The sequence below is a fragment of the Lutjanus erythropterus genome, chromosome 2 (assembly GCF_056507025.1).
Source record: "Lutjanus erythropterus isolate fLutEry1 chromosome 2, fLutEry1.hap2, whole genome shotgun sequence".
NCBI classification, from domain to species: domain Eukaryota; kingdom Metazoa; phylum Chordata; class Actinopteri; order Lutjaniformes; family Lutjanidae; genus Lutjanus; species Lutjanus erythropterus.
In genome coordinates, this window is record NC_139318.1 from 20,977,965 (window position 1) to 20,990,933 (window position 12,969).

Sequence of the window (12,969 nt, forward strand, 5' to 3'; positions counted from 1 at the left end):
TAAGAATTCAAATATCCACCGAAGTTGCCTTTAAAGTGTTGAGTTTTCTTGACCGTTTCATTTTTCAAGAATGATCTGTTTTTAAAGATTTACATCTTCAGTAGGAACAACTGGGTTGAGAGCCACAAACATAGAGGGGAAGTCAGGGCGTAATGATTTGTTGATTTTGGTCATTTCATGTGATTGAATATAACATGAATATCGCCAAAACATTTTTGTACGCCAATGCTTCCAAAGACAGAATACAATTGAATTTTACCATTGAATTCAATTAATGAAATGTTATTCAAACATATGAAGACTTGCACATGAATACTAATCCTCTCCAACAGACACTAAAGGAACTTGAGATATATTTGGAGAGACAGAAACTATACTCTGACGAAGGCCACATGACTTACAGAAATAACATCAGTCTATTTAACATTTAAACAAAGGCAGACAGTGGTGTATTTTCAAAAAGATTTAATATCAAATATTCTCTTTTAATACTCCTGCACCATTTATTTACGAAAGCCCTGGCAGTATTTTCAAAGTCCACACACACGTCCCAAACAACACACACACAGTATTCTTCATACTGTTTGAACACTGTCTGAAGTGTTCTTAGCTGCTCATCTTCTCATCACATTTCACTGTGACTCCTTAAGATAGTTCTTAAGTATATTTTGAGATGAAAATAAAAAACAAATCTGACATATAAAAAAAACTGCACAATTGAGAAGAATGTGGAAGACAGAAGGAGAGCTTTACAAACGCAGAGTTGAGGTTGAAAACACATGTAGGGCGACGTATTTGCAACCAGCGACACAAAAAAGACTGAACATGAAACATCTGCTTATGCATGTGGATTTCCAAGCACTGTTGTTGGAGAACAAATCATAGAAGGGGTATACTGTACTGTATCTAAATGTGGATACAAGGAGACTCTGAAATGTGCCTTAAGCTGGACGGCTCTGCTGTAGTTATGAATTTCACCGGCTCAGGAGGAACATGTGAACAGGATTTAGAGTTCTTGTAGATCCTAAACCACCTGTCATCACTTGATGTCCTTCCAGTTGAGCAGTGTGAAGTGTGCACTTAAGTATTGTACACACTTTGTCAAACTGTACTGACACTCGCATCCCCCAGGCACTTCACTTCAAACACCGGCTAAGACCTGAAATCATCATTCATGAGTTTGAAATGAATTCTTATGAGATACATTTTTTCATTTCTGTAATAAATTGGTCTTGCTGCATGTGATATCTGGAATGAAAACTCACTTAGTGTCACTTATTACAGTGTGAGGACTGAGGCTTTATAAAAGGCACTTTCATTCAGCAAGTCCATTTTTGTTCTTAAAAGCCCAAGAAATATGAAATATTTCTTGAAATATGTTCATACAGGGACAAGTAGTTCCAACAGGAACCCTGCCAGCAGCAGCCTTTACAAGGTGTTGCAGAATGGCAGCACAAGAGTTATGGCAGAACATTTTGTTTCGTTTAAGGCAATAAGGTTTGTAACTGGTAGTATCAAAATAAGAGTAAACTTTGGTCCAAGACCTTCCACAGGAGCACAATTAGGACTCAAACTATGTTTTGTGATACAAAGAGATTAGTAAATATTTCCCTTTTGAAAAGTAGGACTGCACAGTTCTTTAAAGAAACAGGACTTGCCTTTTTTCTACAAAATATTCCACTACCTCAGCTTCTTAGTGGGATCAAAAACAACTTTAAAAACATGCTTTTTAAGAGATTAGTGTGTTTCTGTTGTTTTAGGAAAGGCTGAGTATGTAACATTGCATCTACCCAAATATCCACTAGCTGCATAGCAGGACAACATTCACACATGTAGCACAGCAATAAAGTCATTTTACAAATGCACACAAAAATATATATAAACTGTGTCCTGATGAAGTTATTACCATTTCAGTTCTGTCTATGACAGTTTCATTGAACTGAAATAAATCTTTATCCAGTACTCACACAGGTTCCATATTCAATTTTAAAACTTAATGTTAGAAAAATAATGGTCTCTTGAATAATGTCAGCACACAAGTCAGTGTGATAGAAAGAGGTTCATCAGAGTCCAATGATAAAACCTCACATTTTTACAAATAACACAGTTGTGTTCATGTATTTTCAGAAGGGCAGAGTATCCATAAAGATTTTCTCCACTATTGGTGGAGGGGGGACCAGGTCCTCTAGTTTCAGGTAGAAGATACGCTGTAAGCCCTGTGTGCATAGAGTCCTCAGTTCGGGGAGTTTGCCCAGAAGACGAGAAAGGTAGTTGGGCTGGGTCCGGCTTGCTTCTGATCCGTTTCCACTCACGTGTTCCCTTAAACAAGTGATGAGATGATTCTGAAAGTCCTCGACCCGTTTGGGCTCTTTGAGCCCGTGGCGATCTAAATGCAAAAAGATGTTCTCATGAGAAACAGTCATGAACATCTAATACTTATGATTTTGCTCCTATTTTTCAGGAGCTGAAGTAAAAGATCTCAGCCTTCTTCTATCAAGACAAAAGGTTGATTTCTCTAAAATTCTGTTTGCAAAGTTATTAAAATTTGTGAAGTTCTCTCAAAAATGTGCAGTTTATCTTGAAAAAAGACATTCATGAGGCACTTAACTATGTGTTTTTTTTTCATAATAGGGCTACAGATACCATTTTTTCTTCCCAGGAGGGCAAAATCATGAGGTAACTCTTACCAATCACTGCTCATTTAGGCATGAGCAGTGATTGGTTAGAGTTAGAGTAAGACTGACCAGAGCCAGAGCAGGCCAGGTCATGACTTTGCCCTCCTTGGAAAAAAAGGTATTTTTAGCATGATGTGAAATACTAATAAATCTCTTTTTTCAAGATCAAACTGCACATTTTAGAGCCTTAAAGCCTTTAATTGTGACCAGTCCATAGCGCACTTGTCAGGTGGATGGACCATTTTGGCAAAGAAGAAGTGCTCACTAAGACAGATTTTAAAAGAATTTGTGAACAAAATTTGAGTGAAATAAACCAATTGTGTACCAGTCTTACTTCAACTTACGAATAATAGTGATTTGTAAGCATAAAATTGCATGGCAGATTCAAAGTTATGAGAAGAAAACAGAAGCTCTCACCTGTGATGATAACTAGTGCTGCAAGGCAAGCAAACAAGGAGATGTCTAAGTTCATGCGGTGCAGGCTTTGGGAAAAATCCATGATGGAGTCGATCCAGTCACCAAAACTGCGAACACACTGCAGCCGGTGGAGGACCATGCCATTACAGAAGATCAGCTTGTTCTTCTCAGGATTTGACCTGCGTAGTTTTAAATCAAGATACAATCAGCATATATAAAAGGGCACATTAGTCTTGTGAAACATTAGTTAACATGACATTAGAAGAGGCCAACCTGTATGCGAGTCGCAGAATGAAGAGCTCAACAAAGGCAGATTCAAGGAGCAGCTCCTGGTCCTCAGTGCAAAAATCTGTGAATCCAGGGATGGTTTCAGCCCAGCTTCTTATTACATCCAAAGATCCAGTCAGCAGGTCATAAAACTGCTGGATATCACCAGCATCCTCCTTTTCTTTCAGGTTGTCCACTGTCTCCTGGTACTAAGGAGGAAGAGGAGGAGAAGGATCAGTGCAAGTGAAAAACACCTACAAATACCATCAATGAGCTATTTGCTGTCTCTTGTTTCACTATATGTTGTGTATTAAAGTGATTGAAACTTATCTTATTAGTACAAAAGAGCTCTGCAAGTCTTGAGATTTACCTTTGAGTAGTCCAGCTTTCCAATGGATGGATTTGAGTCTAAGTGAGCCCTCACAAGAGAAGCTATGATGTTGACACTGGGGGTTGTGGATGAAGGCTCAGCCAGAGTCTTGGGTTTGGAGGGCAGACGACCCCGGCGACCTTTGAGGCTGTCTGTGCGGACGACTAAGAGGGACAGAAAAGAGGATAGGAACACTTAAAGCCCACGTTTTTCGACTGTCACATGGCTGTCGCTGCACCCCGCAATTTGAAAAACAACTGCCGTATCAGTTTCAGTTTCCCTTTTTCTGCAGCTGGCACTGTAGGGCTCTAGTTACATACAGTATGTCTGTCATTCCTAGCTTTGGTTTCACAAGACTGTCATTACAAACCCCCAGTTTCTTGTCGTCATACATTTGTCACCGAAAGCTTTAAGAGCGTTTGACATTGCATTACCTTCTTTGACCATTCCCACTGCGAGACATTTCTGGAAACGGCAGAACTGGCAGCGGTTTCTCCTCCTCTTGTCCACTGGACAGTCTTTATTGGCGAGGCAGACATACTTTGCATTTTTCTGTACAGTTCGCTGTCAAATAAGGGAAAAAAATAGATTACTATAGGTTTACAAAGCTGCATACAAATAAAAATGCAAGAGACAAAAGTGCTGTAATAAATCTCAGTACTATCTTATGTTATATAATCAGTAAAATTATGATTTTGAGTTTGATTTTTATCCACTTAATTTGCGTGCCCATTTTGCAACAGCATTTCATTTGTCTTATTTCATCTGAATAACTCGGCAGTATAGTCTGACCAATACTAGATTTCTGAAACTATAACTGAACAATTAAAAAACTGATTCCAAAACAATCCAATAATGACACCATTGTAAACTAACATAATATAAGCCAGGGGTTCTCAACTTTTTGTAACTTAAGGCCCATGGCTGATTGTTAACAAAAATCCAAGGACCACCTTCCCAAACAAAAGAAAAAAGGGAAATAAAAAAATTATGCTGTTATAAATCCAAATATATCCCTATTTCTTTACCACACACTTTAGAGCTGTTACTTGGACAGAGTTGTCTCCTACGCCTACACATACACTTATATTAAAAAAGAAAAAGACAAATTTTGTGTCACTGCATCTGAGGGAATGTTAGCTAGTTAACTGTGACAAAACACGTAACTGAAATTCTGTATTTAATTTGATGTTTTTATTTACTTTTGAGCACTTCACTGCTTCTAAGCTACCTCAAACATATCTTAGCTGTTTCTGCAGTGCAACTTTTTGTCACTAGTCTTCCATCATATATGCTCACAGTGATATAGAAGTGAGACAGAATAAACCTACAAAAAGCTATTTATTCATATTTACCTTGAAGAAACCTTTGCAGCCCTCACAGGTGCGGACTCCATAGTGCTGACAGGATGCATTATCACCACAAACTGCACAGCGGCCCTCATTGGATCCTGGGATGTGGGATTTAGGAGACGTCATGGCCCCCTCCACTATCCTGGGGCTTTCCAGGTGTCCATGCTCCATGGACATGGGAGGACAATGAAGTGGAGAGACGTGCTGCTGGGGAGACAGGAAGAAAGGGTCTTCCTGGCCTGGCTGAACATCCTGATGCTGCCCCAGTGGAGAGTGCTGCTCAGGTGTGGGGCTGAAGGTAAAAAAGGAGAGCTGCTGCGCCATGGCGGCCTTATCAGCCACAGAGGATGGCGGGGGGGCCGAGGGGTAGGAGCTGAAAGGGGAATCCCAGACAGGTGTAGACTGGGCCTGAAATCCCGGTGTTGGAGGAGAACCAGCAGCATACACTGGGCTGCCATAGTAATCAGAGCCACATGACGACAGCGTTTCATCAAGGCAACTGAGCGCAAAGGATCCTGGGTAACAACCATACACCTGGAGATCATCCAGCTTGAAGGCTTGGCTTTGCATCTGAGGGCAGGAGTTTTCGGCTACCGCGGCATGGCTGAATGAAACTGTAGAGGCGGGAGGAGAGGTGGTAATCTTGCAGGAATACGCATCAAACTCCCCCATGTAGCCGTTTCCCACCAATGTGTTGATGCTAGGCAATGAAGATGTAGACAGCTGGTCCTTTTGGCCACTGATGTCCATCATCAGTTTGGCACTGAGGTCAGGATTCAAGAACTCAGAGCTGAAGTAGGTGTCATGGGGCAAGGAGGCATACTGGGTTTGTACACAGGGCATCTCTAGGACAAAGAACAGCGACAATTACTACTGATGAAAATAAAACCTGATTTTTGTCCATGTTAAATAAATATTGATTACTTTTTAATACATCATTAAATCTAAGCGATCCTCTTAATAATTCTGAAAAAAAATGTGTGTAAGCAAGTGTCACACATTCGATTCCCAAAGTTTTTCTTTCAAACAAAGTGATTTTTTGTGCCTATTTCTTCCAAATAAAAGCATTACTTGGTGAAAATAAACCCCACTGTTTGTCCTTGAGAAATACATAACGTGCATCATTAAAGCTACATAAATGTATTAATAATTCTTGAAGAGTTTCTATGTATGTAAATGTGTTAGAAGTAGTTGTCACACATTCAGATTCAAAAGTTGTACTTTCAAAAATGACATGATTATTTTTTTCTAAATAAAAGCATAACTTGCTTTAACTTTAAAATCACTGGGACTAAGTAGGGCTGATTAAGAGTTGTCTGTTTAAACATATAGTATATATGTTATAATGCATGTGATGAAGTTCAGACAGCCAAGTAAATGAGATATTACTGAAATTTTTTAGGTCAGGAAATTTGCACTTATGGATACACACCTAGTAAAACAGATTCAATGTATGTAAATGTGTTTTAATCTTTTGTAAATTGTTACATATTCAAATTGCAAAATTGCATTAAAAAGTACTTTCTATATATGTAAATGCATTGTAAACTGTTGTAAACTGTCACACGTTAAATTCCAAAGTTGAACTTTCAAAAAAAGTGTGATTTTTCTTTTTTTTTCTTTTTTTCAAAATAAAAGCATGACTTGCTTTTATTTTTAAAATCACTGGGGATAAGTATGGCTCAGAGAGTTGGCTGTTAAAACATACACTATGTAAGTGGCTATGCGTGCAATGAAGTCAAGACGTCCAAGTAAATTAGATATCGCTTAAATCATTAAGGTCAGCATTTTTTTAAATCCTCCCTCTGAATCCATCCAAACAGTAGCCAATATAAACACCTTGAATGCTCGCTGTCTCATTTCCCCTGCATGCCATTTCTCTAGCTGCAGGGCCAATCAGTCCTCTTTAGAAAATGCAGAGGGTGGTCCAGTGGAGCAATCAGATATTGTTAGGTATTGTGTTACAGGCTGTTAATGCTCTGAAAACCTCTTTCAGTGGGCAACCCTCTTTTGCAGGGACTGTACCAGGGAGTGTGGCAGATTGTATTTCAGGGTGGGCTGAATGCCAGCTGAAATGGGAAAGGTGGCAAAGCCCGTTTATGTGCGTGTGTCTGCATGGTTAGGTCAATGGGCGTGTATCCACAAGTGCGAACTTCCTCACTCTACACCTGAGCATTCTTCGAAAATTGTTCAAACTTGAACCAAACTAATATTAATTTATTTCTCTAAATTTTCAGTCAAGTTTGACTTATGGGGAGGCCACACTGCTCATGTGTCCAACATGTGTCTTATGTTCTATAAATACACCCTACTCTATAGGTCCTCTCGTACTGTATAGCAACAGTAATGGACCCATGCATATAACATGCAACACATAAAACCATGACAAACTTGCTGCTGAGAGTGTGTACCAGACAACTGACAGGGAAGTACTCACAGTACAGTTGCACTGGTGTTATTACTACAGTAGCAAGAGTCACATAATCAATCAAACTCTGGGACGTTTTTTCAGTAATGACAAAATATACTGTACTTTAAGAACTGTTGAAATGCTATGTACACTCAGCTGCCAAGTTTATCAAGTACACCAATCTAAAGCTTGTGTCCAGATGACTGTAGTTTGTTTTGCAAGTACAGAATGGTGTTGTTTCTAATATTTTGTCCACATCATTTATACCAGTGAGGGCAGTGTAGTTGGATCAACACTGGTCTATAATAGTTTCGACAAAACTGAACATTATTACCTTCATGACTGTGTTAGACTCCATTAGTTTAGAAGTACCTAACAAACTCACAAGTGAGTGTATCTGCCTGGTTGCTACACAGAGAGGGAGGCTGAGGCACATTTGATGTCTTTAAACATTATTTCCCATCCAACCTACAAATGTATTTGAGTATAAGGCTGTAAATATTTAATTGATCTATCAGCAGTCCAGACTGTTTTGTCCAAAGTCCTAACATTATTATAGAAGTAGTTATAATGAAGTATAAAAGCATATAAATCTCATATCAGCACCAGTGTGCCCCCTGAATAAATAAATCAATACATGCAAAACACATAGATAAATAAATAAAAAATAAAGTCCACTTTTACTTACCTGGTTCATGTAAATATCCTGAATTTGAAGCTTTTCATTTATTCCAAAGGAGTGAAACTGATGAATGTCACCTCTGCCAGCTGCTGTCAGCACACACACTCATTCAAACATATTCACACACACACACTGGGTCAGACCAACGCAGGAGACTCCACACACTCTTGTTTTATTTTGGCTGCGTCGACAAAAAGGCGGGTCATTGCCCAAACATGGTGAACGGGGCGGTGGAACGTTCCGGGTCGCAAACCAATCAGCGCCGCGTTCGACACAGACGTTCTTCCGTGTGACGCACGCACGGGATTCCATTGACGCAAGAGTCGGGGGAGCGTGCGTTCTAAATATAGACCAACAACGACAGCGACGGCTCTCACGTGGGGCTATTACTAGATGAAAAATGCTAAAAATAGCCGCAGTTTGGAGGTGCGGACGTTTTATGACTGGAAATGTGAATATTACACACTTTTACAACAGGAAGTTTAGCTATCACGTGACACACCAGGAAACACCTGTATGTTTGTTTTCATAAAATGGGGTTTCTTTTCATAGAATAGTTAGAAACTCACAGGCCTACCCTCTGCCAGCTCTCAGCTAAACTCTTTGAGGAGAAGGTAACATGGGTACACATATTGAGCATCTAGATTGTAAACACTTTATAATTTTATACTTTTACTCATAATTTCCGGGGACCTGAAGTGTTTAGTGTTACAACTTCTATTTTAAAGGACATTTTGAAATAAAAATGGTGAAATGATTTTTTAAAAAACACCTACATTAAACTATTTTATAAAAAGTTGACACAAATTTGAGCTTAGTTTTTTAAAATCATTATTTCACATTTTTGCAGTTATATTATAGTTTTTCTACTTTTATTTATTTTTTTCCACAATATTTTATTATTTGCTTGATATTGAACACTGGCTCTCCAAAGACTATAAAGCCTATCTTCCATTAATGTGTTTATTAATGTGATGTGTTGTACCAGTGGGGTTTATTTTCATCAAGTACCTTGTATTTTATTGTGTTTTTATTTTAATGTTGCACTACCAATTGTAATGAATGATTGATGTGGGTACTTTGAGATGTTTGACAATTATTTTGACTTCTAAAATTTGTTAGATGATCACATGATCCAGTTTAAGCAATTAAGGATGAATGACTCTGGGGCATGTTCAATCTGAAAACCTTGCGCACCATTTTTTGCTACAGTTTCCAACTTGAATGACACCAAAATGGTGTACAACAAGTTTTGAGACATGGTTTCTCTCATTTGATGAGTGCACCACAGGTGTTACAAATTAGCAGCCATGTTTATATAAACACTGCTGTATCAAAAAAGTCAGTGCAGCACAGTGTGTCTGGATACACAAAAGAATACATTTAAGTAAACGTTTTGCCACATTTTGTCAGCCACAGTGTGCAAATTCTGTCACAAGGGGTCTCTCACATTAAAACAATAACAAAAGACATAGTCTGATGACAAACTGAAGCAGCGTGGGATCATGGGAGTTATTTTCTTCACTATCTGACATGCCTCAGGCAGAAATCATGTTCATGGATGCAGTAATATTAAAATTTTATTCACGTTACATTTTCGTTGCATTGTGCGCCAACATCTTCCTCTTTCTGATGTATCCGGGCATATCTCGTGTTTTCATGGAAGTTATAGCAACTAATACTAGCAGGACACACACTGTTACCTTGAATAAACAGATTTCTCTGCATTTGAACATTGTCTAAAACATTTGGGATAATGTAGGCACACAATTTAAGAAAATTTCTAACATATGTCTAGCGTTTTAGACATTTTGATGTGGAATTATTGTAGCTCCGATTAGACAAGGTTAAGACTTTTTGTATGATTATTATGATTGAACCCGCATTCCTCCTGTCCAGACAGACTGCATTTCATTTGTCTTTCCACATAATTAATTCTCCAAGCACTGGGAACAAAAATCTTTATTCTGACCCACAAAATATGACAATTACAACAGTCTACACTTTGAATTCAAGGGGTGTGATATCACAGATCATGTCACATTGTAATGTCACTGTGAAGCGATTTGCACTATGCATGTCACAGCTGCAGCTGTAGGTATCTGTTTGTCAGTATCAATCTAAGCATCAACCAACAAGGAGAACCACCATACACTAACACCTGAAACCTCTCTGGGGATTTTTCAGCGTGATCTGGTTCTTTTTTTACATTTGGAGAAAGAGGAGGTCATTCAGGGTGACAAGCGGTCCAGATTTTCTTAGAAGAGCTCGAGGGAAGAGGCTGCAGCTGATGTTACTGCACAGACCGGAAGAGAATTAATGGAGCTAATTACAGGGGTTGGAGTATGACGCTGTGTTGTGTTCGAGTACAGTGTGAATATAAAATACCAGACTAGACTGGACATGTTCTTTCTGCAGGTCTGTTCCATTTAGACATGTAAGAACATGCACCTGCTGACATGCAGTGCACACACACACGTAAATTCACAAAGAAGCATGCACACATTATTACAACATTGCAACTGTTAATTAAATTCATATTTTGTCGATTTTGGAAGCCACTGTGGACAAAAGCAATATCATCTGTAATAACCACAAAATATAATCTCAAAATTAAAATTATCTAAATAAAAATCTCTTACTTCTGTCTAACTGGCTGAAGCACAACTCATTGTAACTTTGTCTAAGAAAATGTAAACACAGCCTTGTTTTAACTTTTTTTCTCCACATTATTCAGATTATTAATACAAAATAGAAATCAACTAATAAATTGCAATGCCTTGCCATAGATTAAACTACCCATCAGTATACCTTTACAGGTGGCTTATGCTTATGTTAATGTACCCTTATTACAGTGTCTGTTTGCACCTTGGTACAGACGTACCACTACAGCTGTTCAGCTATTTACACACAGACCCCTATTTAGTTAAAAAGCACACAGTAGCATAGTCCATTTAGGGAGGAGGTTTTGGTGGATGAGTGGGTGCAACACACTTTACGACAATATTTATATTGTAAATGATTTATGAATGCTTAATAATTAGATTAACTGGTTCTAAACACTGTATAACTCATTAATTAGCTGTTACAACATATTAGATAAAATGAACAACAGTGATCTGTTGATTGCCAAATAGTGAGCCCACATTTATTTTTACTGTCAAGCCTCAGATCTCATTGTTTACTGAGCTTACTTTTTATTCTCCATCAGTAGAATTTATATTTGTCAGCTTCATCAAATATTTGTTAATAAGTTAATAGCATTTAACCACCATCACCATATCTTAATAGTCAAAACGTTTCATTTGGCATCAAATAAACATATCAAATTACCAGATTCATATAGTCTTTTCTCAGGTGTTGACAATATTGTTTCACTTATACTTATACTTATATTGTTTTCATTATGCACTATTTTACACTCTATAATGAGGCTGCCACATGGGTTACTCCAGCCCGAGTGCAAATAGCATAGCATAGTCTGCTATTGACACCTGAATGCTAATAGTGTCCACCTAATTATAATCCAGTAATATATATAACAGAATATGTATTGTTCTGAAACGGTCCATTACGCCTAATGAATTATGATACTTTAATGTATATTTAAAGTATATTTTGTTGATAATTATTCTGTACTTTTCATATCTTTACTTTCCAGTCTCCCCTGGAGATCAGTAAAGTGAAATGCAAGTAAAATTAATTTTTACTTCTGTTTCTTAAGCACTGTTATTTCAAATAATCATGCTGCAGACAGGTGGGATGCTCTGAAGCCCCATTCTGTAATTTATGGTGTTTATGCAGCTGATACCACTATTTGGTATCTATTTGACTTGTTCTATCTTGCGTCTTTGATATTCTTGAAACAAGTCAATTTGTATGCCAAATTTCTTTATAGACTGTATGTTACAATAAAAAATATTCCGATTTCAAAACAGACTACTTGCCTTGTAAAATTAATTTCACTGACTTTACAGACATATTTAAAAATACATGTCCCATTTGTCTAATAATAAACAACTCAAAGAAAGATAAAAAAAAAATAATAATAATTCAGTCTGGCCTCATCCTCACTGGATAATAATTTTATACATCTAAATATAAGATTATTCCACTTACCTTTTTAGATTTGCATTTTGATTTCCATTTGCAGTGCATGCACATGAAAATATATTTGTTTAATGTTTCATTTCCACCAGCTCCCCTCTCTGTTCTTTCCACCACCATCATCCCCAACCCTCAATGTCAGTCACTCTTTGTTTGATGCTTTCTACTAAGAAAGTGCAAGTGTGCCACACACACACACACACACACACACACACACACACACACACACACACACACACGGAACTAAACCTTTGCTGTTGCCACTTCTGGATTAGTCCTCCTTCTTCCCCTCCCACACTGACTCAAAGCCTGCCTCACTGTATGCTGTCATGCTTTAGTATTAAGGAGATTTAAGCAACTTAGAATTTCAGTAAGTGGGCTGCATGCAGAGTAACACTGCATATACACAATACTTCAAATAAATACACAAGTCAGTACTTTGAAATATAAGCATTGTTTAGTGCTGATAAACATTAATAACAGATAAAGATGGGAATACACTTCGTACTGTGTTATAAAGTGGATGTTTTAACAGGCAACTTTGTGTTTTTTCGCCATTGAGGAAAACAGCTTAAGCAGCATGTTATTAAGATCTATAATTTATATAATCATGTCAACTTTAAGCTACCATCTGTCCTTTAAAAGAGTTTAGATGTAGATGAAAATTAGGTTTTTGTATTCTCATAATA

The 12,969-nt window shown here is 37.8% G+C and overlaps 1 protein-coding gene across 1 annotated transcript; it reads right to left on the reverse strand.

The window, feature by feature from the left end:
- Nucleotides 1–448: 448 nt before the first annotated feature.
- On the reverse strand, nucleotides 449–8,328 carry LOC146331487 (putative nuclear hormone receptor HR38). Its single transcript, XM_084731694.1, has 7 exons — nucleotides 8,180–8,328; nucleotides 5,085–5,924; nucleotides 4,164–4,293; nucleotides 3,730–3,893; nucleotides 3,366–3,568; nucleotides 3,093–3,271; nucleotides 449–2,386 (listed from the first exon to the last, which is right to left on the reverse strand). The coding sequence occupies exons 1-7, from the start codon at nucleotides 8,186–8,188 to the stop codon at nucleotides 2,124–2,126; spliced, it is 1,788 nt and encodes a 595-aa protein (XP_084587820.1). The 5' UTR covers nucleotides 8,189–8,328; the 3' UTR covers nucleotides 449–2,123.
- Nucleotides 8,329–12,969: the final 4,641 nt, after the last annotated feature.